Source organism: Podarcis gaigeae, assembly GCF_964106915.1.
Source record: "Podarcis gaigeae genome assembly, chromosome: 2".
NCBI lineage: Eukaryota > Metazoa > Chordata > Lepidosauria > Squamata > Lacertidae > Podarcis > Podarcis gaigeae.
This window is the reverse complement of record NC_139679.1, coordinates 21357322-21385166: the sequence shown is the minus strand read 5'-3', so window position 1 is coordinate 21385166 and position 27845 is coordinate 21357322. Positions and strand designations below refer to the sequence as shown.

General features: G+C 44.1%; 1 protein-coding gene and 1 long non-coding RNA gene across 7 annotated transcripts in view; one reads left to right on the top strand and one right to left on the bottom strand.

Moving 5' to 3' along the window:
* Positions 1-948: 948 nt before the first annotated feature.
* Positions 949-5410, top strand: LOC310839290. Its single transcript, XR_014561396.1, has 2 exons — positions 949-2798; positions 2833-5410. It is a non-coding gene; the product is annotated as an uncharacterized lncRNA (long non-coding RNA).
* RAB11FIP4 (RAB11 family interacting protein 4) overlaps positions 3735-27845 on the bottom strand; it is a 191976-nt gene continuing 167865 nt past the window's right edge. For 2 of the 6 annotated variants that reach the window (XR_014561336.1, XR_014561339.1), the window contains 14 exons: positions 25469-25692; positions 24588-24779; positions 20388-20522; positions 19718-19753; positions 19324-19423; positions 17129-17232; positions 15856-15996; positions 14038-14119; positions 12055-12192; positions 10669-10827; positions 10335-10478; positions 8095-8190; positions 4347-6111; positions 3735-4310 (listed from right to left, as the gene is read on the bottom strand). Coding sequence is in view for 1 of the 6 variants with exons in the window: in XM_083727544.1 (XP_083583670.1) it covers positions 5995-6111; positions 8095-8190; positions 10335-10478; positions 10669-10827; positions 12055-12192; positions 14038-14119; positions 15856-15996; positions 17129-17232; positions 19324-19423; positions 19718-19753; positions 20388-20522; positions 24588-24779; positions 25469-25692 (1668 nt within the window). In the remaining 5 variants the exon portion in view is untranslated. Of the gene's footprint in view, positions 6112-8094; positions 8191-10334; positions 10479-10668; positions 10828-12054; positions 12193-14037; positions 14120-15855; positions 15997-17128; positions 17233-19323; positions 19424-19717; positions 19754-20387; positions 20523-24587; positions 24780-25468; positions 25693-27845 lie in introns of all 6 variants that reach the window. The other 4 variants (XR_014561338.1, XR_014561337.1, XR_014561340.1 and 1 more) reach the window with 4 other exon arrangements.

Below are 27845 nucleotides of genomic sequence, written 5' to 3'. Positions count from 1 at the left end.
CCAGCTGTTTTGGGACTACAATTCCCATCATCCCTGACCACTGGTCCTTTTAGCTAGGTATGATGGGAGTTGTAGTCCCCAAACAGCTGGAGGGCCAAGTTTGGCCATGCCTGGCCTAAGGCATCCTATGCGGTTGGGGGATGACCAAAACACACTAGCCAACCCTACTCTCCCTTGGTAAAAGGGCTGGAACAGATTATCCAATTACTCCTCCTGATTCCTGGACTCCACATTTATCAACATTTGCCTTTCAGGTGTTTTGTACATACATTAGCACATCTCAAACTTTTTTTTTTTTGAAAGCTCTCACACAAACAAGAATATTCTCTCTTTCTTTTTTCAGGTGTCGCCACCCCAAGGATATGGAACTTGTGGTCTTCCAGATGTTGTAGCACAGGGAATGGTCAGAGGTGATGCAGCAACATCTGGAAGGTCCAAAGTGCCCCATCCTTGCTCTATCTACTCTTTCAAAAGGGCTGCACTAAGGCAAAGGCACTAGAATATAACAAAGACGGTCGGTTTAAGAAATTCAGATAACCACTTGAAAAAAACCCAAACGTATTTCTGTGCAACATCATATACATCAATAGCTATAAACAAACACAACAGCATTGGCACACCACTTACAAAGTTTCATTTAAAGATTGCCTCGAATATAAAGTATTTGGGCTGAGATCCCAAATAAGTACCGTATCTTTTGCTCTGTAAGACTTTTTCCCTCCTAAAAAGTAAGGGGAAATGTGTGTTCGTCTTATGGAGCGAATGCAGGCTGCGCAGCTATCCCAGAAGCCAGAACAGCAAGAGGGATTGCTGATTTCACTGTGCTGCAATTCCTCTTGCTGTTCTGGCTTCGGAGATTCAGAATATTTTTTTTCTTGTTTTCCTCCTCCAAAAACTAGGTGCGTCTTGTGGTCTGGTGCGTCTTATAGAGCGAAAAATATGGTAATCATCCATCACCTTGTTAGGAATCACGTATCCTCTAACCCAGGGTTTCTCAAACTTGGGTCTCCAGCTGTTTTGGACTACAACTCCCATCATCCCTGACCACTGGTCCTGCTAGCTAAGGATGATGGGAGTTGTAGTCCAAAAACAGGTGGAGACCCTGCTCTAACCCAAGCCTGCCCCCAACACATGCTTATCTAAACTTGTTTACATACTTCCAGCAATGCATCATTCCCGATGCTAGAATTCATCTAGCAGTTTCCAACCTGTCGCTTTCTGCCCTGGCCAAAACCAGCACTTTCTTTTGGTGTCTTTCCAACTTCTCCCTCTCTTGTCTCACAAATCTCAACATGCCTGGTTCTTCCAACTTTGAAAACAAAGCATAAACGACCCATTGCTCAAACCCGTACGGAATCAGACGTTCAGATTCTCTCTACCTCCATCCTGTAAAAGCTATGTCAATGAAATCAGCAACCCTGCGCTATCAAAGTCCGATCGCTGGAGATTTTGGGGAATAAGCACCCAACCGCTCTGTCAAAGACAGAAGAAATGTTGTATGCGCTGTCAGAATGAATGACTTGCAAAGGCGAAAGCTTCGGTAACGTTCAAACTAATGAACACCTGCAATACTCCCCCATTCCTTTTATCTTCCCTTGAATGCCAATGTATTAAAAAGGTGAATGGTCGTAAGACGATGCGATACTTAAAACAAACCCCTTTTTTTTGCTGTTCACACACGGTGGCTAATTACTTTTGTGCCTTCAAAAGGATATTAACAGTGGTTGCAGTCAATGCTAATGATTTTGTAAATCCCCATAATGCACACCACAAAGCGGGGGCAGGGGAGAGAGAGATGAAGTTCAGCAATCTTTTTTTTGCTTTCTGCCATGACCACAACTAAAAAGGCAGCAGTGGCACGGCGGAAGTAAACATCAGCACATTTCAAAAGTTACGTGTGCCAAATGGAGAGGTGATGTTACAAGTTCAGCCGGCAATGCAATTAAAAAGACCTGGCATAATTGTCATCCCATTATTATTACTCTCACTGCGGTGGGAACCACCATAAATATCCACTGGACTTTAAGAGTTTCTTGCTCTGTTGTCATCAATATTACCATGGCCCATCCTGTTCCTTTTTCCAGTGCTATGGATAATTTCGGTGGCTTCCTGGTTTGATTCTGCTAATACTCTTCTTGGTCACTCACAATTCCCATCCCATTCATCCACTTCCCCATCTCTTCAATCAACTGCAACTGATCCCTTACATGTTGGACATGCAATAGGAAGCTGCTGTGTGGAGCAGTCCTGTTCAGGAGTTCCAGTCAGCCATGCCTTCCCCCAAGAAACTCCCCATTTTCATCCCTGACCGTAAATCAACATTCAGTGCCCTCTGCACATGCTCAGTCCTCACTTGAGATGCACTGGACATTCCTCCCCAGAGTTTGCTTCCTAAAGATCTTTGTAAATGTCTGTAAAATTTGGGGTTCCCTCAAGCCTGCCCCTGCCCCTTGTGTTTAGATGGTGCTGTTTTGGCTTCATAAGGATGGGGACTCAGGTAGCTTGCTATTGGTGTATATCAGTGGTTCTCAACCTGTGGGTCCCCAGATGTTGTTGGACTACAACTCCCATCATCCCTGAGCTCTGGCCTTGTTAGCTAGGGGTGATGGGAGTTGTAGTTCAACAACATCTGGGGACCCACAGGTTGAGAAAGGCTGGTGTATATGATCACAACATCAAGTGGGAGAAATCTGTAGGCAACCCAAAGGAAAGAGATACAGAAGCATACATGAATGCTTCATATAGAATAATTTTAATTGGTCATCCCATTTCAGAGGAAACCATTGAATCTCCTTTCTGTCCTTTTGCAAAGGGCATCCTGTTTTGTCTTAGATATATCCAGGCGAATAATAATATAGAGGCATATTTTCAAAGGAGACAACCTGGTTTGTTTTCTAGATTACTACCTATCACTACACTGGCTGAATTTGTTCCGGATGTTTGGCAAGATTTGCTTGATATCAAGGAGATTTGATACTAAACAGCTCTGGGGTGTTGTTGTAATAAAATCCTTCAGAAAAAAAGAGATTACTCTCGGGCACACCCGGGTCTCAGATGCAATGAACCTATAGAGAAGATCATTGGTGGCAATGGAAAGAGGCGAGGGAGTTTTCCAAGGCACCAAAATACCACCCTACTCTTTGAGGTGTGTCAGTTACCCCAATGCGTAATTTGGATCATGAATCTTCTACAGAGGCAGTCAACACATTTCCAAGCCTTTCTCTTCAGCTGCCTTCCCCAACCCTCCAAAATGTTGTTTGCCTCCAGTTCCCATCATCTTCAGCCAGCATAGCCAGCAGTCAGGGATGATGAGAGGTGTAGTTCAAAACATCTGGGAGGACATCAAATATAGGAAGAAGGCTGCTTCACAAGGCATAGGGAGAGACGTACGATTTCACATGAGCAAAATAAACACCATGGGCATGTTGAACACATGCAGACTGCTAACTCTCAGAGAGCTCACCCCCTATTCTGTTTATGAATTGTATTCCCATCTCTTTCCCAAAAGAAAGGAAGATATATCATTGGTTGCCAAATATATGGTTGCCCCAAAAAGCTAATGCTTGTTTGGACATGAAATGTGAGACCACAGAAGAATTTTGATCATGATTTCCACAGAACCATTTTATATCTAGAAATCAAAGTGAGGGGCGGAGGGGATGAGAGTGTTTTATTGCAAAACACTTTTGCTGGATATAGATCAGTGGTTTTTAAAATGATTACTACCCAAGAGATTATGTCTTCCAGTTTATTTTTGGTAGCTACAGACCCTAGAAGTCTACACACCCAACTTCCTTTTTTAAAACAAAACAAAAACAAAACACCGCCACCAAGTCTGTTTTTCGACTTGGAACTGAAGGCTGTGATCAGTTAGGGAATGAATACGCAACAGGTGCTAACAGATACAAGCATCACCCAAGTCTTGCAGATGTTTTTACACACTATGTATTTTCTGCATGTAAACCACTATCGAGTATGATAAAGGAGGAAACCCATGTGATTGAGTTCTCACCCCACCACTCTAATACATGTGTGTGCCTGATTATCAAATTCAACAATAGACATGCCGCTTCCATGCAGCTAATGTGCTATCTGTGTAGCAGCTGTCACAAGGCATTGTGGGACAAGCCAAAAATGTTGGGACAAGCCAAAAATGATAGTCACCATGGTCTGGGAACATAGTGTTATTTCGCTACCAATTTTCCCCACTGGCCGAAGGTAAAATTTGTACGGGTTTATTTTGGATATGGAATGAAAAAAAATGGATGACCACGCTGCAAAGCCGCAGTTTTAAATTAGGGATGGAGAACCTCCAGATGTTGCTGCACTCTACCTCTCATCGTCACACACCATTGGCCATGCTGGCTATGGCTGACAGGAGATGGAATCCAATGACAACTGGAGGGCGTCAGGTTCCCTACCCCAGATTAAACAGTGAAAAAAGAAAAGGGAAAGCCAGAATGAGCTTGAGAATGCTTTTAGGTAGCATACAATGGAGGTGTAGGTGATCAATCCTGATTTTTCCAGAGTGATCACACCCAGAATCAATAGCACAAGTGTCTGCATGTCTGGTGACTCACAAAAAAGCTGAGCTTGAGAGCCATCAAGCTGGATAAATGTTGTGTATAAAGAAGCGATGTTTCTGACGTTTCAGAAAATTAAAAAAGCAACTTTGTTCTTCAATGAAGCACATGGTTCATTGCAGTCACAGGTCTTTCTGCAAGGGTTTGGATGCCCGTTAAATGAAGCATCTGTAGGTTCGCCCCCATTCCTTAAATTAATTTGCACCTTGAATGGCTTTGTAAATAGGCACAAATCAGCAGGGAAAGGTTTGCCCAGATCTAAAGCAGCAGTAGCAACAAAATCTCCTGTTGGTTGATTTCTATTTGCAAAGCACACAGCCTCACCCCACCCTGGGAAAACTTACTAGCCTTCAGTGGGTGGACAAGCCCACATTTTAATACGGCAGCTGCTAAAGCTATGAAAGCACAGTGAGTTTCATGTGACCAAAGTCAGCTTGCATTTGTTGCCTGGTGCAGCAAACAGTCTAATCTCCAGTAGCAGCCCTTGATGCAGCCCAGTGATAATTTCAATGCAAAAAGAAAAGAAAAAAGTTTTTCGGAAAACAGCTTTGGAGGTGTGAAGCTCAGAACAACATTGGCAAAACCCCAGCCCTATTACATGCTTGGACACATGGTTCTGCGTAATACTATCAGCTGCCTTAGAGGATTCCTAACCATGTACATGAGCATTTTTAAAGTGTTTTTTTTTCTAGAGAGGAGGCAAATGCGTGTGTGTGTGTTTAAAAAATAAAAATTCTATACTCTTTCCCCTTCTGTATCATACATACATTCTTTTTGGCAGCACTGACCTTCCTGTAGCTTAAGTAGCAGAACACTGACAAAAAGGGGGGGGGGGGAAATCAGTGCTTGTGAATCGAACCTGGACCTGCTACACATTTCCGGCGAGAGGAAGGGGTGAAAACTGATAAGACATGGGACTCAGCATTGTTTGGGGTAGGGAGGATTGGCACTAGATATGCTCACATTGTCTTTTTCTTCTTGCATCTAGAGGTAGTGTCATTCGTGTGTGTGTCCAGTATCTAAAAACAGTGCAAATCCAGTTACTTATGTGGTTATTTCGTTACAATCCTGTAACAGTCTCTTCTTCCCCCCCGCCCACAAGTAGTAGTGAAAGTGCATGGGGAAAAACGGACCAGGCCAAATTATGATTCACAGACAAGGTGTACCAAACCTCATATAAACACGTCCTGTGCATCCACACGAGTGTGTGTGTGTGTGTGTGTGTGTGTGTGTGTATATATATATATATATATATATATATATATATATATATATATAATGTGTGTGTATATATGTATGTATGTATATATATATATATAGGTTCATTTACAGTAGCAAAGTGATATTTGGATCCAACAGCATCCCATCAGATGCAAGGCTCTACTTGCTTCTCCTTCCTTGCTCCAAGTCTTCAGTTTTTGATTTCCAGGATGGATGGGTTGTGGTCTAAAATGGCGAGGATTATTTTGTCCATGTATTGGCGCAGCCTGTAGTTGATCTCTTCCTGTTCTTTGAGGGCTTCCATGAGCTGAAACGAGGAAGGACTACGTCAAAAACCTCCATTGCGACATGACATAAGGACCCCAAGCTACTGAGCGATCAGGCACACTTTGGCCTCCAGCTTATTTTTATGGAGATTACCATATTTTTCGCTGTATAAGACACACTTTTTCCCTCCTAAAAAGTAAGGGGAAATGTGCGGGCGTCTTATGGAGCGAATGCAGGATGCGCAGCTATGCCAGAAGCCAGAACAGCGAGAGGGATCGCTGCGCAGCACTCCCTCTTGCTGTTCTAGTTTCTGGCTTAGCCCCTCTGCCCCTTCCCCTACCTCCTGGAAAATCCCCCAAGAGCTGCGCTCCCTTTAAAGAGCTGCGCGGAGCGTGTGTGCGGCTCTTGGGGGCTTTTCCCTCCTTGGGGAAAAGCCCGCAAGCGCCGCACACATGCTCCATGTGGCTCGTGAAAGGGAGTGCTGAGCAGAGCCTGGGATGCATACAGGCTCTGCTCAGTGCTCCCTTTAAATACCGTATTTTTTGCTCTATAAGACTCACTTTTTCCCTCCTAAAAAGTAAGGGGAAATGTGTGTGCGTCTTATGGAGCGAATGCAGGCTGTGCAGCTATCCCAGAAGCCAGAACAGCAAGAGGGATCACTGCTTTCGCTGTGCAGCAATCCCTCTTGTTGTTCTGCCTTCTGAGATTCAGAATATTTTTTCCCCCCTGTTTTCCTCCTCCAAAAACTAGGTGCGTCTTATGGTCTGGTGCGTCTTATAGAGCGAAAAATACGGTAATTTTTTTTCTTGCATTCCGCTTCAAAAACTAGGTGCGTCTTATGGTCAGGTGTGTCTTATGGAGCAAAAAATATGGTATTTTAATGGACCAGGCAGGGGAGGGGATGGTGTGGAGATTTCCCAGTCTCTCCCCTCCACCCCCCCCCCACTATCAGTGAATCAAACAGGTCAGGTGGTTAGAAAGGCAGTTGAGGCTCCTATTTCCAAACCCAACTCTTATTTCCCCCATGTATTTTGCCCCCCAGTGAGAACCGAACCAAACCAACCTTTACCTAGCTCTGCCACAGGTTCCTCTCTTTCTTGCTGTGCATTTGCAGAGAAAGGGAGACCACAAAGTAGCAGAAAGGCACACAAGTTTTGAGGGGGTGGGCATGAACGTAAACTTAATACAGGCTAGTCAAAAGCCAGCTCTGTCCTCTTTCCCAAAGCGTCCAAGCCCTAAAGGGTTAAGCACTTCCCCTTCCAAATGAGGCGCTGCGCCCTCTCCCTCCTCAACCCGGAACCTTTTTGTTGTTTTTTAAAGGGTGGGAGGACGAGGGAAAGTGTCAGGGCTTTTTTCCAGCCAGAACTCTCCAGAACTCAGTTCCGGCACCCCTCAGGTGGGCGCCATTGCCATTCTAAGAGAACACTACATCTTTGGGAAGTTGATAACCCGGTTTAACCATGTGTATAGTATGAAGAAGCACACAAATTTAACTACCTGTTTGGATACTTTAACCCAGGCAGCAGTCAAACAAGAACAACCATATTAAGTCCAGTCAAAGGCGACTACGCGGTTACAGCGCTTATCTCGCTTTCAGGATGAGGGAGCTGGCGTTTGTCCACAGACAGCTTTCTGGGTCATGTGGCCAGCATGACTAAACCGTTTCTGGTGCAACGGGAAACCGTGACAGAAACCACAGCGCACGGAAACACTGTTTACCTTCCCGCCACAGCGGTACCTATTTATCTACTTGCACTGGTGTGCTTTTGAACTACTAGGATGGCAGGAGCGGGGACAGAGCAAAGGGAACTCACCCCGTTGTGGGGATTCTAACTGCCGACCTTCTGATCAGCAAGCCCAAGAGGCTCAGTGATTTAGACCACAGCACCACCCATGTAAATAAAGTTTGGAATACACTGCAATATACAGAAAAGAAAATTCTATCTTGATTTTCTTTTTTTCTTTTTTTTTAAGTACACTATTTGTTTGCTACAGCATATCTGTATTATCTACTGCATTTTACCTTTAGAGACTCTGGGAGTTCATAAGCCTTAGAAATCTCTTGAATCTTCAGCTTTTGATCCCTGTCCCCTTGCAAAAGCTCTTTTACCATAACACCCTAAATATCAAATCATATTCTCACTTGAATAAAATACAACTGGAAAAAGTTTTTTTAAAAACTTTGGATTTATCTTTACAGATATTTCAGTTTCTCTTAGAAGTCAAAGCTTAGTTTAGCAAAGGTTCCTCGTGGTACAGAAATATTAATACAGTTGCTCTATATAGCAAAGGAGAAGACAGATCCTGGCCCATTGTGGTTATTTCCTAGCAGACCAATTGATGCTGGTTGCCAGGAATTCTTGCAAGGGCTGCTGGGGCAGGTATTAATACTATTACTACTATTACCGTATTTTTTGCTCTATAAGACTCACTTTTTCCCTCCTAAAAAGCAAGGGGAAATGTGTTTGCGTCTTATGGAGCGAATGCAGGCTGCGCAGCTATCCCAGAAGCCAGAACAGCAAGAGGGATTGCTGCTTTCACTGCGCAGCGATCCCTCTTGCTGTTCTGGCTTCTGAGATTCAGAATATTTTTTTTCTTGTTTTCCTCCTCCAAAAACTAGGTGCGTCTTGTGGTCTGGTGTGTCTTATAGAGCGAAAAATACGGTAATTATAGTTTGTTCTGACTCATCAAAAACTCATTGATTGTGCATTCTTGCTTTATAAATTTAATCCGCACCAGTGGACCATAAGGAGTCTAGCAAAAGGCTGTGCAGTGCTGGTGTCAAGTTGCTGCTAACTCTGTATTCACATGGGTCAGTGTGTCTGGCTGTTAACCAGAAGGTTGGTGGTTCGAGTCCACCCAGGGGTGGTTGCAGGCAGGATTCCTGGTTTGCAGGGGGTTGGACTAGATGACCCAACTCAATGATTCTACGTCGCCCACTGACTACAGAGCTGAAGGCAGCACACTCCGCACTCGGGGCCACGAGGAGGATGCTCCCCCAGCCATCCGGGAAGAATACAATGACAAAGGGGAGACTAAGCAGGCTGCCCCGTCTGTTGGCTAGAGAAGGGGCAGTTCCAAGGCTCTTCCTCCCCCTGTTCTCCAACAGAAAGAACACTCTGCTCCAACAGCCAGCTGACTGCATAAATGAGGGGAAAGGACACTTTGGTCCAATCTGTTGGCCAAAGGAATAAGAGTGATCAAATGCTAATCAAGCCAAGCAGAAGATCATTCGCCTGGACCCTAAGCTGGATATACCGTATTTTTTGCTCTATAAGACTCACTTTTTCCCTCCTAAAAAGTAAGGGGAAATGTGTGTGCGTCTTATGGAGCGAATGCAGGCTGCGCAGCTATCCCAGAACCCAGAACAGCAAGAGGGATTGCTGCTTTCACTGTGCAGTGATCCCTCTTGCTGTTCTGGCTTCTGAGATTCAGAATATTTTTTTTCTTGTTTTCCTCCTCCAAAAACTAGGTGAGTCTTGTGGTCTGGTGCGTCTTATAGAGCGAAAAATACGGTAAATGCCCACTTTTGATCACGGCTTTGTTGTGGCTTTAAAGACTGATCTCCCTCCTCTACCTTTTCCCACCAATTCCCAGCCCTTGTGTGTATTTGTAAGGTCAGGTGGCAGGACCCCCCTCCCTTATTAACTTAGGTGAACAGCTTTGGAATAATTCTGCCCACCTTTCATGATAAGGAGGCCCTGTTTTGTTTTTGTTTTTATTACACCAACCAATGTTTCAAAGCAAGCCTCCCACAGAAATCTGGGCAGTGCTTAGAAAACTGGTTTCAAAATTCTATCGGTATCTTGTTTGCTCAAGATTTTGCAATCTTACCACTAATATCGCTCAGCCTGGACACTGAGGTCCAGCTCCGAGGGCCTTCTGGCGGTTCCCTCCCCGTGAGAAGTGGGGTGACAGGGAATCAGGCAGAGGGCCTTCTCGGTAGTGGCGCCCGCCCTGTGGAATGCCCTCCCATCAGATGTCAAGGAAATGAACAACTATCTGACTTTTAGAAGACATATGAAGGCAGCCCTGTTTTGGGAAGTTTTAATGTTTGACTTTTTATCATGTTTTTAATATTCTGTTGGGAGCTGCCCAGAGTGGCTGGGGAAACCCAGCCAGATGGGCAGAGTATAAATAAACTATTATTATTATTATTAGACAGATGTGTGCACGTGGTGTGTGTGTGTAGATGCATGCTCACACATGCTCTGCCTGTGCACTCACTTAATCAGCTGCAAACTATTTTTTTCCACACTTTACCTCATCTCTGGAGGCAGAATCAATTTCAGCGGCCAACGACTGGGCTTTCGTTTGTGTCGCAAAAAGGTTCTTGGCTTCGTAAAGACTAAGACTAAGAATCTGCCCGTTAAGGTCGTCGTTCTGGTCACGAAGCTTCTGATTCTCCTATCAAGAGAGGAAGGAGAGGAGAAAGGAAGTAAATTTCGCATCAGGCTGAATAAGAAAATATCAGTCAGAATACCATTGTGGATATTTCCGCATTGCAACAATGACAAGGTTGCTTTCTTCTGCTCCTCCTGAAAGAGGCATGGAGGTTTCCTAAATCTCCCTCATGCCAGCCCCAAGAACACCTCACCTGCTTTAGCCTTTTAATTTCGTGTTCCATTTCCACCTCTCTCGTCTTCGCATTGAATTCGCTCAAGCTGGAGGAAGAGCTTCTTCCTCGACCAGGCCGCTCACATTCTAGCTTGTACAACTGCAAATGTTCCAGCTCCTTCCGCAAATCTTCAATAAGCTGTGTGGGGAGAAGAAACAGGACACAGAGAGTACAATTTGTTAAGCCAACATACAGAACGGAATCTGGCGGTACACAGCCAACTGACAACTTAAAAATGTACCTGACAGGACTAAGCAACAACACACCCAGAAAAACAACAACTCATTTCCTGATTTCCTGCTATAGAGATAGAACCCTTTCCACATGCATGCGCCTGGAATCAATTCACTTGTCTGAATTGGGCTTGTTTCAAACTGAGCCTTTGGAGAGGTGGTGGCTCACCCACAACTAGGCAGTCAAGCTTTGCCTCTCTTGCAAATGACTATCGCAATCAAATAAATTAGTGGGGATGTTCTAGGGCTCACTGTGGATTGCAAGGCCAAAATGATGCTGGACCGAGCCACTTCCAAATGGACCCAGACCTCAAACCTTTGAGTCTGCCCTTCTGAAGCCCAAGTGGCGTTATTAGCCCCAATCCATGAACTGTAAAATCAATAATAATAATAATAATAATAATAATAATAATAATAATAATAATTTATTATTTATACCCCGCCCATCTGGCTGGGCTTCTCCAGCCACTCTGGGCGGCTTCCAACCAAATATTAAAATACAGTAATACATCAAACATTTAAAGCTTCCCTAAACAGGGCTGCCTTCAGATGTCTTCTAAAAGTTTGGTAGGTGTTCTTCTCTTTGATATCTGGTGGGAGGGTGTTCCACAGGGCAGGTGCCACTACCAAGAAGGCCCTCTGCCTGGTTCCCTGTAACTTGGATTCTCACAGTGAGGGAACCGCCAGAAGGCCCTTGGCGCTGGACCTCAGTGTCCGGGTAGAACGATGGGGGTGGAGACGCTCCTTCATAAGATCTTGAACAACCATGACAGTTTGAAAACTGCTGCTAACCAACAACTGGTAACTTCTTTCCCAAAGCAATTCTGTGGTGCAATTTTTAAAGGACCTTTGGGGGGGAGTGTAGAGAGAAGCAACGCCATGGTGTATCTGCAGTAGCACAACTGGACGCCTTCCTCTCCCCAGGCTGCAACAAAACATGTCTGTCCTGTATCTCTCTCGGCAGACGCTGTAACCTTCCAACAGTTTGACTTCATCCCCAAAGGCACACACTTCCATTGTCTCCTGAGACAGAAATTGGATGCCAACCAATTTCTATTTAAGAAGTTCCAGTCTTCATTTACCCTTACACATGGGCAATATCAGCCCTGCACCATTAAAAATGGTTACCTACCTCCTGAGTAGCCTCCCTCTCCTTGTTAAATTCCATCCTGTTCTGTCTCAGTTTGTCCATCATCCTTTTATACAAATCCATCTCATCCTTGAGCCGCAGACTGGTGTCTTCCAATCGGTCTGACATTCGCTGCCTCTCCTGAGGAAAACGAAGAAAGAAGTTACAAGCTGCCTACAACCCAAGAGTCACTCTGTATATTCAGGAGAAATATTTTGTCTTTGGCCTCCTGGAATGGTATCATTTCAGAGGGGAGAAGGCTTGACTGTTTTGAATGCCCCCAATGTAAACAAACAAACAAACAAACAAACAAACAAACAAACAAACAAACAAACACTAAATCAAACAAAAAGCCCTCCTTGTGTACAGAAAACTTGTGGAAAATGCTAGAATGTTGGTTTTTCTAGGGCAAAGTGTGTGTTTTTTTTAACATGAGTGAGCATTCAAAAAAAGGCAATTTCCTACAACTGAAGAAACCGCCTTGTTCCATATGAACAGGCACAGGAAAACTCAGCCCTCCAGATGTTTTGAGACTACAATTCCCATCATCCCTGACCACTGGTCCTGTTAGCTAGGAATTATGGGAGTTGTAGTCCCAAAACATCTGGAGGGCCAGGTTTGCCGATGTCTGCATATGAACCTCATCTTCTGAGGCCCTTCTTCGTGTTCCTCCTCCTCGAGAAGTCCAGAGGGTGGCAATGCAAGAACGGGGCCTTCTCTGCAGTGGCTCCCTGTCTGTGGAATGCTCTCCCCAGGGAAGTTCTCCTGGGGCCTTCATTGTATACCTTTAGGCACCAGGCAAAAATGTTCCTTTTTAACCAGGCCTTTGGTTGATCTGATTGACATCCTTTTAAAACGTGGTTCTCTTTTTTGGGGGGGGGTGTTATTGGGTTATTGTTTTTATTTTTATTTTCTATATTGTGATCTTTTCTGTGAACAGCCCTGAGACCTCCAGGTATAGGGTGGCCAAAAAATTCAAATAAACAAACAAAATAAGAGGCACTGTTGACATAGGCAGGGGTCAGTAAACTTTTTCAGCAGGGGGCCGGTGAACCATCCCTCAGACCTTGTGGGGGGCCGGACTATATTTTTTTTAAAAAATAAATTCCTATGCCCCACAAATAACCCAGAGATGCATTCTAAATAAAAGCACGCATTCTACTCATGTAAAGACACCAGGCAGGCCCCACAAATAACCCAGAGATGCAGTTTAAATAAAAGCACACATTCTACTCATGTAAAAACACACTGGTTCCTGGAATGTCCGTGGGCCGGATTTAGAAGGCGATAGGGCCGCATCCGGACCCCGGGCCTTAGTTTGCCTACCCATGACATAGGGCTTGCCATGCAATTATTCCAAAGGCATTTATCAGCTCTCAGTTGCCCCCCCCCCTTTTATTTGTCCTAGAGGTTTGCATATGGTAGTTTGGGATATAGTGGCATATTACTTTGTGATTTACAGTAGATGCCAGGGTTTTCCAATTCCCAAATGCTTAAAAAGAAGGCTTCTTGATCCACTGAAGCTAATACAGTGGTACCTCGGGTTAAGTACTTAATTCGTTCCGGAGGTCCGTTCTTAACCTGAAACTGTTCTTAACCTGAAGCACCACTTTAGCTAATGGGGCCTCCTGCTGCCACCGCGCCGCCGGAGCACAATTTCTGTTCTCATCCTGAAGCAAAGTTCTTAATCTGAAGCACTATTTCTGGGTTAGTGGAGTCTGTAACCTGAAGCGTATGTAACCTGAAGCATATGTAACCTGAAGCGTATGTAACCTGAGGTACCACTGTAGGAGCTTTATCCAATGGCAGATTTGTATGCTGTCATGATATTATATTAGGGGCTGCCAGTTTATAAATACCTTTAGGAATAAAATGACATAAAGGCAAAATTCGTGCTACAGACCCGTCAGGGCTTAAGAGGTGACAGACCTGCCGCGATTGAAAGTTAAGGTGCCAAAAAAAAAAAACATTCAAGAGCTCCATTACCTCATCTAGTTTCTCGCTTTGCGATTTCAGCCGCAAAACGGTGGTTTTGAGTTCACAGTTTTCCTCCTCGAGCTGTTGAACCCTGAAATTGAAGACGAAAAATAAATGACTGCACACAAAAACATTGTCCATCTGTACAGGCACAAAGGAAGTATCTTCTTTTGCCAACTGGCAAAATACAACTAAACATCAGCTACCGAGGAGTCCGATTTTCAGAGCACAATGCTCAGCGTCAGGGCTGGTTTTTTAAAAAATCGTACCAGTTTTTCTAATCAGTATTTTCTTTGGCCCAAGAAATTGTTCTAAGATTCTCCTGCCTGCTTGCCCTCCCTCCCCCGCCCCAAATGTGACTTAAGACCCATAACATTCTCAGCTATGGCCAGTTTTGTACACTATATCAAGTTAAGGCAGGACACTTGCTCAGGAGTCACTTCATCAAAAATTGGTCTATCAAAAGTTTGTTTCATTCTAATCTAATAACAAGAAACAGTCGCCATTTGTCTATTGTATTCATTAAGAACCCATTTAAATCCTGTTTTCCCATTCCAATGAGTTTCCAACATGCCTGAACAAACAGACTTAAAATAAAAACAAAACTAAAAACAGAGTGTATTTCCAAAAACAAATCCAAGCCAGAATACCCAGTGAAGAGCATAAAAACAGGAACAAAAGAGCTATGCCAACGTTCATTAAAAGCCTAGGGAAATAAAACAGTTTGCTGCAGATGCCTAATTAGGGCTGTGTGGATGCAGCAATTTTGCAGGAGCACGGAGGAAGAGCCAAGTGTGGTATTGAGAATTCACCCTCCAGAGATTTATTTTTGAAAAAGTGTTCATGTTTCTAGCCCTTATAGCTGAGAAATATGTCTTTAAATGCATAGGTCGATGATGCATAGTTCCAGACAGCAACCACAGAAAAGCATCTTGCATTAACAGCAGCTTCTGGGAAGTTTCATGCGGTTGCATATACAGTTTTCCTTGGCATGGTATTTTAAATGCCTAGATGCAGAATTTCTCTCTGCATGTAAAAGGTAAAGTTAAAGGACCCAGTCAAAGGCGACTAGTGTGGTATAATGGTTAAGAGCGGTAGTCTTGTAATCTGGGGAACCGGGTTCGCGTCTCCACTCCTCCACCTGCAGCTGCTGGGTGACCTTGGGCTAGTCACACTTCTCTGAAGTCTCTCAGCCCCACTCACCTCACAGAGTGTTTGTTGTGGGGGAGGAAGGAAAAGGAGAATGTTAGCCGCTTTGAGATTCCTTCGGGTAGTGATAAAGCGGGATATCAAATCCAAACTCTTCTTCTTCTCTTCTATGGGGTTGTGGCGCTCATCTCGCTTTTAGGCCAAGGGAGCCAGTGTTTGTCCACAGACAGCTTTCTGGGTCATGTGGCCAGCATGACTAAACAGCTTCTGGTGCAACGAAACACCATGACAGAAGCCAGAGTGCATGGAAACACTGATCACCTTCCCGCCACAGTGGTACCTATTTATCTACTTGCACTGGTATGCTTTCAAACTGCTAGGTTGGCAGGAGCAGGGACAGAGCAACGGGAGCTCACCCCGCCGTGCAGATTCGAACCGCCAACCTTCTGATTGGCAAGCCCAAGAGGCTCAGTGGTTTAGACCGCAGCGCCACCTGTGTCCCTGCAGGTAAAGAAACCTTGATAGTCCACATTTCAGAAGACTGCTCGTCTTGGGGCTTATGTTCACATGTTCACATTTTGTTCCCTAGATAGTCATCCCTGTTGCAACTTGGAAATGAAGCCGTTCGTAGAGGCAAGCATGACTGAGGAAAGCCAGCAGGGTATCAGTGAATATTACCTTGCGTTCAGCAGTTCGATTTCGGTGCTCTTTTCTTTCTCGTACTTGCTATATGCTTCTCTGTGCCTCTTTATCTCTTCTTCCAGAGTCTGCTCAGCTGACGTCTCTTGGTCTTTCAAGAGTTCTTCAAGTTCGTGAACTCTTAAGCAAAAAAAGAAAAAGGTCACCAATTTATTTATTTGATTTATAAACCGCCCTTCGTCGTAAGATCTCAGGGCAGTTCACAGGATAAAAACAAATAAATAAGTCAAGAGTGCAGTTGTTGACTAAGGGATAATTTTGCAAAATGGAATGTAAAGGTAAAGGGACCCCTGACCATTAGGTCCAATCGTGCCCGACTCTGGGGTTGCGGCGCTCATCTCGCTTTATTGGCCGAGGGAGCCGGCGTACACCTTCCGGGTCATGTGGCCAGCATGACTAAGCTGCTTCTGGCGAACCAGAGCAGCGCACGGAAACGCCGTTTACCTTCCCGCCAGAGCAGTACCTGTTTATCTACTTGCACTGGCATGCTTTTGAACTGCTAGGTTGGCAGGAGCAGGGACTGAGCAATGGGAGCTCACCCCATTGAGGGAATTCGAACCGCCGACCTTCTGATAAGCAAGCCCCAGGCTCTGTGGTTTAACCCACAGCACCAACCACATCCTGTTGACTAAGGGATAATTTTGCAAAATGGAATGTAACTAGAAGTAAATCAGAATTTGTAAACGCAGGGGGGAAAAACCCAAAACAAAACAGCAAACAGAAGTAAATCCTACCTGTGTTTTCATTTGGTTGTTATATTTTCTCACATAATCAAAAATAGGCTTCCACTCTTTCATAAATTGTCCATTGTGCTGATCTCTTTTTCAATTAAAATAATAATTTAATAATAATAATTTATTGTTTATACCCTGCCCACCTGACTGGGTTTCCCCAGCCATTCTGGGTGGCTTCCAACAAACGATTAAAAATATATTAAAATGAGAATAAATACATAAAAATGTAATAAAAAGACATAGTTGCTAATAATACATTGAGTATCACATCTAGTCTGACCCTGAATCTTAGGCCAAAGAAACTCCTTTTTTTAAAGAGACTTTCCTGCCCACCCTCAAATCACAGCAATTGCAAATATTCTAAACATCTCTCAAAATCCTTTTGAAAGCAGACATCCAACAGATCCAAGGGATCATTATCACTTGCATTGTTGCTGGAGTCCTTGCTCTGCCTAAAATTCTCAATATATCTCTGTGGAGGCTACAGAAAGGAGACAGCAGGCAGTATACTAGATTACCTGTGAACCAGGTGTGTGTTCTCCTGTTTCAATTTGCTTTTCAGGTCACCGTTTGTCATGCTGTCATTTTCCAGTTCCGTCACTTTTTTCTCTAAATAAGTAACCTGTAAAAACGAACGGTGATGTAAGCTTCTGCCCATAGCGCAGTGATGGCCAAACTTGGCCCTCCAGCTGTTTTGGGACTACAACTCCCATCATCCCTAGCTAACAGGACCAGTGGTCAGGGATGATGGGAATTGTAGTCCCCAAACAGCTGGAGGGCCAAGTTTGGCCATCACTGCTAGAAGGTTTACTGAAAATATAGACTGGAGGAAAGAGCAAGTTAGACCCCTAACGGTTTATTAGAATCATAGAGATGGAAAGGGACCATGAGGGTCATTTAGTCCAACCCCCTGCTATGAAGGAATCTTTTGCCCAATGTGGGGCTCAAACCCACAACCCTGAAATTAAGAGATTCATGCTCTACCGAGTGAGCTAATCTTAATGGTTTACAAACGGTAATAGCTTGGGAAATGTTGAGAGTGTATCAGAGAGCACTTTATCTGCTTGCATTGACTGTGTGTAGGAAGAAGACCTCATTCAGCACCAATTTGGGTGCCACAAAGAATTTCACCACTGCTGGGGGCTGGCGGACCACCAGAAATTGCTTTGTGGGCCTGATTTGGCCTGCAGGGCATGGGTTCACCACCCCGGGGGGGGGCATGGGGTTTATTGCTTTGTAGTTTTTTCTATTTATTTTTTTTTACAGTGGAACTTCAGTTTTCGAATATAATCCGTTCCGGAAGACCATTTGGCTTCTGAAACGGATTGATGGGCTGACTGCAAAGTCAGTGGAGAAAAATGAAATGGAGAAAATTGAAAAATGTGCCTCGGAAGCCGTTTGGCTTCCAAAAAGCGATCAAAAATGGAAGTATTCACTTCCTGGTTGTCGGTATTCAGGTTCTGAATTGTTTGGCCTCCAAAGCATTCGACAACCAAGGTTCCACTGTATTAAATTTTCTGTTTTACATTTTAGAATATTCATTTAAACAACCTTAAAATATCAATGACTTCCCTTCTTCTCTTTCCGTGCTTCATTTTGCCTAACATAAATCCCTGCATATTTCATATAGAGGAAACCATTCAGTATTCCATTATTACATCTAACAAAACTTATTTACAGTGATGAATTTATCTTAATGCTGCCCACGTTTTCAAATGCACCCCCCATATATTCAATAAACACTTCCCAATCTACTTTAAATGCATGTTCTTCTTGTCCTCTTCTTCTATAGTTTCTATTCTTTGTAGTTTTCCTCTTGTTGTTTTTATTATGTATTTTATGTTTTTATCTTGTCTTTTTATGTTGTGAGCTGCCCTGAGATGAAGGGTGGCAGACAAATTTAATAAAAAGAAATAAATAAAATAAAGGGATTATGCTAAGAGCTTGGCACTGTTTCATCAGCCACACTTTCCCTAATTTAAAATTGCTCCCCAGTTTCTGTCTACAGTGGTACCTCTGGTTGCGAACGAGATCCGTTCCGGAGGCCCGTTCGCAACATGAAAAGAACGCAACCCACAATGGCGCGTCTGCGCATGTGTGGGTTGCAATTCAGTGTGGCATTTTGCGCTTTTGTGCATGCGCCAGCGGCGAATCCCGGAAGTAACCCTTTCTGGTACTTCCGGGTCACCGCGGGGCGTAACCTGAAAGAACGTAACATGAAGCGGACATAACATGAGGTATGACTATATAGAGTTTGGATTTGATACCCTGCTTTATCACTACCCGAAGGAGTCTCAAAGCGGCTAACATTCTCCTTTCCCTTCCTCCCCCACAACAAACACTCTGTGAGGTGAGTGGGGCTGAGAGACTTCAGAGAAGTGTGACTAGCCCAAGGTCACCCAGCAGCTGCATGTGGAGGAGCGGAGAAGTGAACCCGGTTCACCAGATTACGAATCTACCGCTCTTAACCACTACACCACACTGGCTCTCGTGTATCACACTCACACTGCATGAGACTTCAGGAAAGCCTCAGGACTATAAACTGACAGATAAGAAAAAGCAGCTTTGGCACATTAGCAAATCTCCAGGGTGGGGAACCAATGTCTCTCCAGATGTTGTTAGACTCCACCTCCCATCAGCCTCAACCAGCGTAGCCAGAAGTCAGGAATGATGGGAGTTGTGGTTCCCCACCTGTTCCACATTGACACCTCACCTTTTCTGTGATATCGTTATCACATGAGTCTATACTGTCTCTGAACAAGTCCTCTGTGCTGCCGTTGCTGCTGCTGAAGTTGCTGTTGTGGAAAAGTTGCCTGTTGGGAAGACAAGAGGACAGCTGCTTTGACCCTTTGGAGTAGTGTTTCCCAACCTGCGGGTCCCCAGATGTTATTGGACTACAACTCCCATCATTCCTAGCCAGCATGATCAGTGGTCAGGGATGATGGGAGTTGTAGTCCAACAACATCTGGGGACCCGCAGGTTGAGAACAGCTGCTTTGGAATAAGAAAAGGGGCTCTGTGAGCCACTTTAGTGGAGAAGCCTCCAATGTCTAAACAAGTCTGTATTTAAGGGCCAAGTCTCAGGTAGAAATGTGAGCTGATTCTTACCTGCCAAAAGCCGTACTTGTTATTTTTCTGTTTGGGCTGGAAGAAACAAAAAAAGAAACAACATAGGATGAGTTAAGGTTAACCCAAAGCTGTGGTTTCTGCATTATGGCCAGGGCCGGATTTAGGTTTGATGAGGCCCTAAGCCACTGAAGGTAATGGGGCCATTTATATGCCCAGCTGCCCTTTGTCAACAACAAATTGCCACTGTTTTTTGTGTTGAATATATGTTATATGGTAATTTATGGACCTAATAGGCCCATACACAACACAAAACACTGTTGCTCTATGTAGGTTTTATTATATTTGTTCTTTATCTTATATTTTGGAAATGTACATCCGGTCCCGTCCCCCCTTGGAATTTATCCTATACTTCTTTCAGAATTTCACAATGACACAGATATTGAGGTTTCACTAATGTGCAACTTTATTCAATCAATGAAAACTCAACTAAAAGGGAATCCTATGCAGGTCTACTCAGAAGCAAGCCCGACTAACCTATTCAGCGTGTGCAGAACTGCAGCCCGCAACCATAATGAAATCATATTCTTCCTCATTTATTACTAATTTTTAATTCAATTTAATACTAGTTATTAATATAACATCACTATCAATGCCCAGGGTTGCTTGAGGACTCTTGAAATGTTCCTGCAGGTCCATGGTGTTTACTCACCTGTTTGCTTTCAGGTTTTTCAGCCTGGCTTCCAAGTCATTCAGCAGGTTGATTTTCTTACAGCACTGTGTGCAGTAGACATCCAGCAGCTCGCTATTGTAAATATGCCTCATTTTTCTTGGCGTCTGGCCGGCACTGTTGGCAGAAAGGCAAAGAGGTGCTCAAACGGGTCCTGTGTGGACCAGCCATAAATCACACCCACCCTTCTTGTATGATGACACCAGTGTTGCTCTTACCGCAACATCTGCAGCAGGGTGTTAACCCCAGGAAGTTGTTGCCTGCATTGCCCTGTTCCTAGTATGACCCCCAAATCTGTGAGATTTTACGGTAGGAGCCAGTGCAGATATATTTGATTTATACCAGGGTTTTGCAAACTTGGATCTCCAGCTGCTGTTGGGAGTACAACTCCCATCTTCCCTAGCTAGCAGGGCCAGTGGTCTGGAATGATGGGAACTGTAGTCCAAAAACAGCTGGAGACCCAAGTTTGGGAAACCTTGATCTACACACATTCCAATCCTCCTTCTCTTGACTGTTGGCTTTTGACCAAGATAGATTATGGATATATAGTACATGGTTCAGTCAATTAAGGCTACAATCCTATACCCATTCACCTGGAAGGAAGGCCATTGAACTTACTCCTTTGCTTCACAGTAGACTTCTAGAAGGGGAGGTGGGTGGCGCTGTGGGTTAAACAAAAGAGCCTAGGGCTTGCCGATCAAAAGGTCAGCAGTTCGAATCCCCATGACGGGGTGAGCTCCCGTTGCTTGGTCCCTGCTTCTGCCAACCTAGCAGTTTGAAAGCACGTCAAAGTGCAAGTAGTTAAATAGGTAGCGCTCCGGCAGGAAGGTAAACGGCATTTCCGTGTGCTGCTCTGGTTTGCCAGAAGCAGCTTAGTCATTCTGGCCACATGACCCAGAAGCTGTACACCGGCTCCCTCGGCCAGTAAAGTGAGATGAGCGCCACATGACTGGACCTAATGGTCAGGGGTCCCTTTACCTTTACCTAGACTTCTATTTTTTTTAATAAAATTTTTATTGGGTTTTTACATTTTATAAAGACACACACACACAAAAAGACAAAGACAACACATATACAATTTCATAACCTTACTTTCTTTACCCTCTTTCCTTGGCTTCCCCCCACCCCCTCTTCATACATCCCAATTCCAATAATTATTTCAGCAAGTTCTTGTCTATCATCTTAAACATATTGTTATTATTTTTAAAACTTAACTCTTTTTACTTATAAACATTTAACTTTTCCATTTCCAATTCTCTTATAAACATTAAATCCTTTTTCTAAGGTCGACCTAACTTCCCTTCCATGAATTTCTCCCTTTATTATATTAATTATAGGTCACATTGGCCAAATACAAAAGTCAAAAAATTTTGAAATTCTATTCTCCCCTCCCTCCCTACCCCGGTTTCCATCCCTTCCCAAGCAAATGTCCAAAAACAGTTCCTAGCCCGGATTCCTCACATCCGAGGCCTTCAATTCTCTGTCAGTCTCTCTCTGCCAATTTTGTTGGTAGTCCTTTTTGTTGGTCCTCAGGTCTCGAAGAAGTTCTGTCACAGTCACATCAAATTTTCTTCCATCCAAAATGTTTAAAAGCAATTGCAGCAAAAGATCAGCTGCTCTCCCATACTCAAAAAGGAAATCTCGATCATATTTCTTTATTCTTTTAAATTCCAGTGTTCCAAGTACTCCAGGGACTTCCTTCTTCATCTTTCTCATCTTTCACAGATTTGAAAGATGAAGAAGGAAGTCCCTGGAGTACTTGGAACACTGGAATTTAAAAGAATAAAGAAATATGATCGAGATTTCCTTTTTGAGTATGGGAGAGCAGCTGCAATTGCTGCAAAAGATCAGCTGCTCTACCTTTACCTAGACTTCTAGGGGATTGTGCTCAGTCATGATCCAGTGAGCTGAGTTACCTGCCATCCTCTGGTAACAACTCATTGATCCTTCAATGTCTACATGAAGGCGGCAAGAGGAATAAGTGGACTTGGTCAATAACGCCACACTTCCATAGGTGAAATTCAACATTAGCTAAACTGTAGCCCATGTTGACAGCCTGGCTTGATGGATAGGGTTGATTCCTTCCTCTACACTTATGTAAGCAAGTATGAGGAAGGCTTGCCCTAGGTTCCTCTGGCCTTACTGAAACACCACCAACTTCCACTTTTCTCTTAGGATGTGTTATCATATGCATGGTTGTTAACTCAGGGGTTCATCCATGCCATGTGGATTAAAGGTCTCTACAGCAGCCTTCCCCATCCTAATGCCATCGAGTTGTTGTTCTAACTCCCAGCAAATGACTGGGTTCAATGGCAATGTCTAGAACATCTAGAGAACACTGGCTTGGGGAAAGCTGCTCTGGAGATTCCCTGTTCACATAAAGCGCCACCTCTGATATTTAAACAAGCATCATGATTTAGTACAGATAGGGCTGCCATATGTCTGGAATTTCCTGGACATAGCCTGTCGAAACTGCCGTCTGTACAGGTGTATGGCAGCCCATACTGGAAATGTTTAAAACTTCAATTTTTTTGAAAACAACAATAACAAACTCAACAACTTTGCCCCCCCCAACCCAAAACAGAAACTCAACTACTTTGCCAAAAAAAGTCAAGAACGTTTGCGTCTGGATTTTCACTTTTTGAAGTATGGCAACGCTAGTACAGAATTATTTTGCTATCCAGGCTCCTTAAATGCTTTTCCAATAGCATCTTCAACAATGATATTAATACTCCCCAACATGCACACAAAAATGGAAGGAACCAAAAGTTCTCACCAAATAAGAATGGATAAGTAAGACTATGCAGAACTGGCAAAGTTAACAACCAAAATATGAGAACCTAAAGATGCAGGTTTTGTGGAAGAATGGAAGCCTTTTTTGGACTATTTAAAGAAATATTATTATATGATGGATATGTGAGTAGGATTTAAACTACAAGCAACAGCAGAACTTAAAAGATTATAGTAATGTTGTTAAGATATAAGATATAGAAGACAAGGTGCAGCAGAGAGAGAGAGAAACAAAAACACAATGGAAAAGAAGGTGGGAAGTACCGTATTTTTTGCTCTATAAGACTCACTTTTTCCCTCCTAAAAAGTAAGGGGAAATGTGTGTGTGTGTTATGGAGCGAATGCAGGCTGCGCAGCTATCCCAGAAGCCAGAACAGCAAGAGGGATTGCTGCTTTCGCTGCACAGCGATCCCTCTTGCTGTTCTGGCTTCTGAGATTCAGAATATTTTTTTTTCTTGTTTTCCTCCTCCAAAAGCTAGGTGCGTCTTGTGGTCTGGTGCGTCTTATAGAGCGAAAAATATGGTAGACAAAAATCGCAAAGAAAAAAAATGTTTTGCTGTGTATTGAAATGTATGTGTTACATTTTTGAAAACTTAATAAAAAGGTGTGATTAAAAAAACACACACAAGAAAACCTTTGTAAATTTGAGATTACATGGCGTGTCATGTCTCCATAAATTTGTCTTAGGGTTTGGAAAAAATAGTTGCAAGGTTCTATCAGAAACAAAAAAACAAACAAAGGAGAAAGCAGAGGCGAAAGCTGGATTTTATACTTGTGAAAAAGGAAGTAACTGCAAAAAAAAAAGGCTCTGGGATATATTAAGTAGGCAGTTTCTCCAACCCCCAGGAAGGAAGCAGGGGGCAAAGGGAAGGATATGGTTTAAGTGACAGAAATTACCGTATTTTTCGCCCTATAGGACGCACTTTTCCCCCTCCAAAAATGAAGGGGAAATGTTTGTGTGTCCTATGGGGCAAATGCAGGCTTTCCCTGAAGCTTGGAGAGAGGGGTCGGTGCGCACCAACCCCTCTCGCTCTCCAGGCTTCAGGAAGCTATCCACAAGCCTTGGGAGCCCGGCGGGAAGTTGCGCCGGGCTCCCAAGGCTTGCGGACAGCAGCCTGCAGCCTGAAACCCAGGGAGCGCAGCGGAGTGCGCCCTGGGCTTTGGGCAGATATCTGCAAGCCTGGGGAGTCCGGCGGGAGTTCCCGCTGGGCTCCCCAGGCTTGCGGATAGCAGCCTGTTCTGGGGTCTGGGGAAGCTTGGGCTTCCCCCACCCCAGCCCCGTGCCTGGGGGGAAATATATTTTTTTCCTTTATTTATTCCCCCCCCAAAAAAAAAACCTAGGTGCGCCCTATGGGCCGGTGCGCCCTATGGGGCAAAAAATATGGTACCAACCTGGAAGAAACAGATGAGCCTAGGTCCGAGTAGGCATTTGTTCGGCTTTCGTCGTCGGGGCAAGGGCTGCTGGGAGTGTAGTCCACATCGTCACCTTCTCCGTAGTCTTCAAACTGTTCTTCGTTACTGATCAAGGAGGCAGTGGAATAGGTGGAGAGGTCAGATGTCGCGGAAGGGTTGAGGGGGCTGGACCTCAGGGCGAGAAAAGGAACGTCAGAACACATGCAAAGAGGCAATTCGAATGGGACGCCTTCCGTATTCAAGGCCAAATGGTGCCTTTAGGTCCACACCCATTGCCCACTTTGAGAAAACAGGGGTGAATGGGGCAGAGAAGAGACAGCCACCCTAGGGTTTATGGGGAAATTCAGTTTGGGGCTGTTAAGTGGAGAAGGGGAAGGACAGAACTCCACCCCCAGGTTTTGGACAACACGCAATTATTCCACAGGATAGTTTTCACTCCTTTTCTACGACTCTTTCATTGTATTTGTGTATTTTTGAAACACGTAATAAAAATAATCTTGTAGAGAAATTATTCCACAAGAGCCGCTATTTCTCTCATCGATTCACCGTTTTACGCTACCCAGTGACTTTTGTTCTGTACATCTTGTCGATGTAGACACAGTGGTACCTCTAGATGCGAACGGGATCCGTTCCGGAGCCCCGTTCACGTCTAGAAGCAAATGTAACCAGCGACGGCACGTCTGTGCACACACGCGTTGCTTTTCGCCGCTTCTGCGAATGCACAAGCGGTGAAACCCGGAAGTAACGCGCTCTGTTACTTCCGGGTTGCCGCGGAGCGCAACTCGAACACGCTGATCCCGAAGCACATTCAACCCGAGGTATGACTGTATAGGAAAGGCGATGTAGAGCTTTCTACTCACTTATCTCCAGGCAGGAAGAGGCCACCCAGCATGCCATCCTTCTCCTCACTCCGACACACATCCAACGCCTCTGAGCTGTGGGCGCTTTCAATGGCACTGTCCATGTCAGACTCATGGTGGACTTCCTGCTGAGCCAGGGTCATGTTGTCTTCATCGGGAAAGAGATCCGATTCACTGTATGCACTTTCACTGTCCAAATAGGCGCCGTCTTGAATTTCAGGACCCTGGGAAAGAGGGAAAGAGAGCCTTTAGGATCGGAGGAATATAAAACCTTGATGATGGATGTGATAGGGAGAAGAGGGTAACAGCCCTTTTCCATTAAGTCTGTTAGTAGCCCCAGTCGGCACGCCTGATGCTGAACTCCATCTCACTTTGAAAACTGTAATGTTGACTTTGCCTCGGACAGCTGAGCGGGTTCAAACAGGTTGCCCAGAAGCTGAGCAAAGCTTGCCAAATTAGAACGAAGCAAACTAATTTAAATTTCATCTGCTATATACCCTTTGCCAGACAGCAGAGCTTGGGCTTGGAGCTTCAATATCAGGGTGGCGGCAGCGGCAAAACCCCTACAATCTCTGTCTTTTCCAGTGTTGGGAAGTACAGTGGTACCTCAGGTTAAGTACTTAATTCGTTCCGGAGGTCTGTTCTTAACCTGAAACTGTTCTTAACCTGAAGCACCACTTTAGCTAATGGGGCCTCCTGCTGCCGCCACTGTGTGATTTCTGTTCTCATCCTGAAGCAAAGTTCTTAACCCGAGGTACTATTTCTGGGTTAGCAGAGTCTGTAACCTGAAGCGTATGTAACCTGAAGCGTATGTAACCTGAAGCATATGTAACCCGAGGAACCACTGTATACAGTAATGGAGGACTGTCATATCAAAGAGTGGAATTCAGCCCCACTGAATTCAACGTGACTTATTCCCAGGTAAGTGGGTATGGTATAAAATCGCACCTGGAGTCCCAAGTAAAATAATATAGTACGCTAAATAGGAAAAGCAGCTGTAAGCACTTGTAACACAGTACAAAGCTAACTGACAAGCCTGCAGTTTTAAGTTCCACATGCTCCAGGCAAGGACAATGTCCACTTTTGACCTAGTGCTTTTACTCCCTGCAACTTCAGATCTGATAAGAGGAATGACTGTACCTTAAGTTTCAAAATGCACCAAACAAGTACCAGAAAGACAAGTTCTTATCGACTAGTTTCCCCCCAGAAGATAAGTCAACAAAAGCAACAGTGGGAGTTTGGAATCAGAAATACTGAAGTAAGCCAAATGGCATGGGGAAGAACACGTTTTTATTCACCCGCTGAGCACTAAAATCTTACTCAAAGCTTTCTGTCAGAGAAGAGTCCTCTAATTCTCCTTTCCGTGTCTCTGTGTTGTAAACACGGGCCATTACAGACCTCTGAATTCAAGTTTCTATAATGCAAATTTTGACCGATTGAGTGTATGACGTTTTTGATGTTTTCATCCCCATAAAGTTTTTGATTTGAGTTTCTACTGAAATGAGGCTGCATTCCCCCACAAAAAAATATTAGTTTTCACAATATTATAAACAAACAAACAAAACAAACAAACAAACATAAATCATAGCTTTATTGAAAATTACAGTTATTAACTTTGTTAAGTGATTTCCTTGGTTCCCCTAGGTTGAATTTCACTGCGTGTCCTTTTAACGGTTTTCCAAGTCCCAATTTCTATAAAATTTCACTTAAACATTAACATCCTTAAATCTTCACCTTATGGAATTAAACATATTAATTCATCACTTAACATAGATAAAATCCTAAGCCCATTAAGTATCTGCAAGCTATTTTCAGTTAGTTTAACTTAACAAATTTAACTAAATAATCATTAAATTTATTCCACTCTTCCTGATACTCCTCCTCCTTCTGGTCGCGGACTCTTCCGGTTAGGTCGGCTAGCTCTGAAAAATCCATCATCTTCATGAAATGAGGCTGCATTTTAATGTTGTATTTTAATATTGTTTTAAAGTTGTATTTTAATCAATTGTTTTTATACCTGGTGTTAGCTGCCCTGAGCCCGGTCTTGGCTGCGGAGGGCGGGGTGTAAATAATAATCATCATCATCATCATCATAATGGCACTATTGACAGGCTGCACTTTTAAAACTTATGGAACACCTTGTTGCTGTACTAGTGACAGGACTTGCCCAGTCCTATGAGTGGCTGCTCATAATATGAGACCATCAGACAAACTTTGAAAAACCAGAGTCAGTGGCGTAGCGTGGGGGGTGCAGGGGGGGCCGGCCGCACCGGGCACAACATCTGGGGGTTAGGGTTAGGGGGCACAAATCCACGGGTTAGGGGGCGCAAATTCACGGGTTAGGGGGTGCAAATTACTTGCCTTGCCCCGGGTGCTG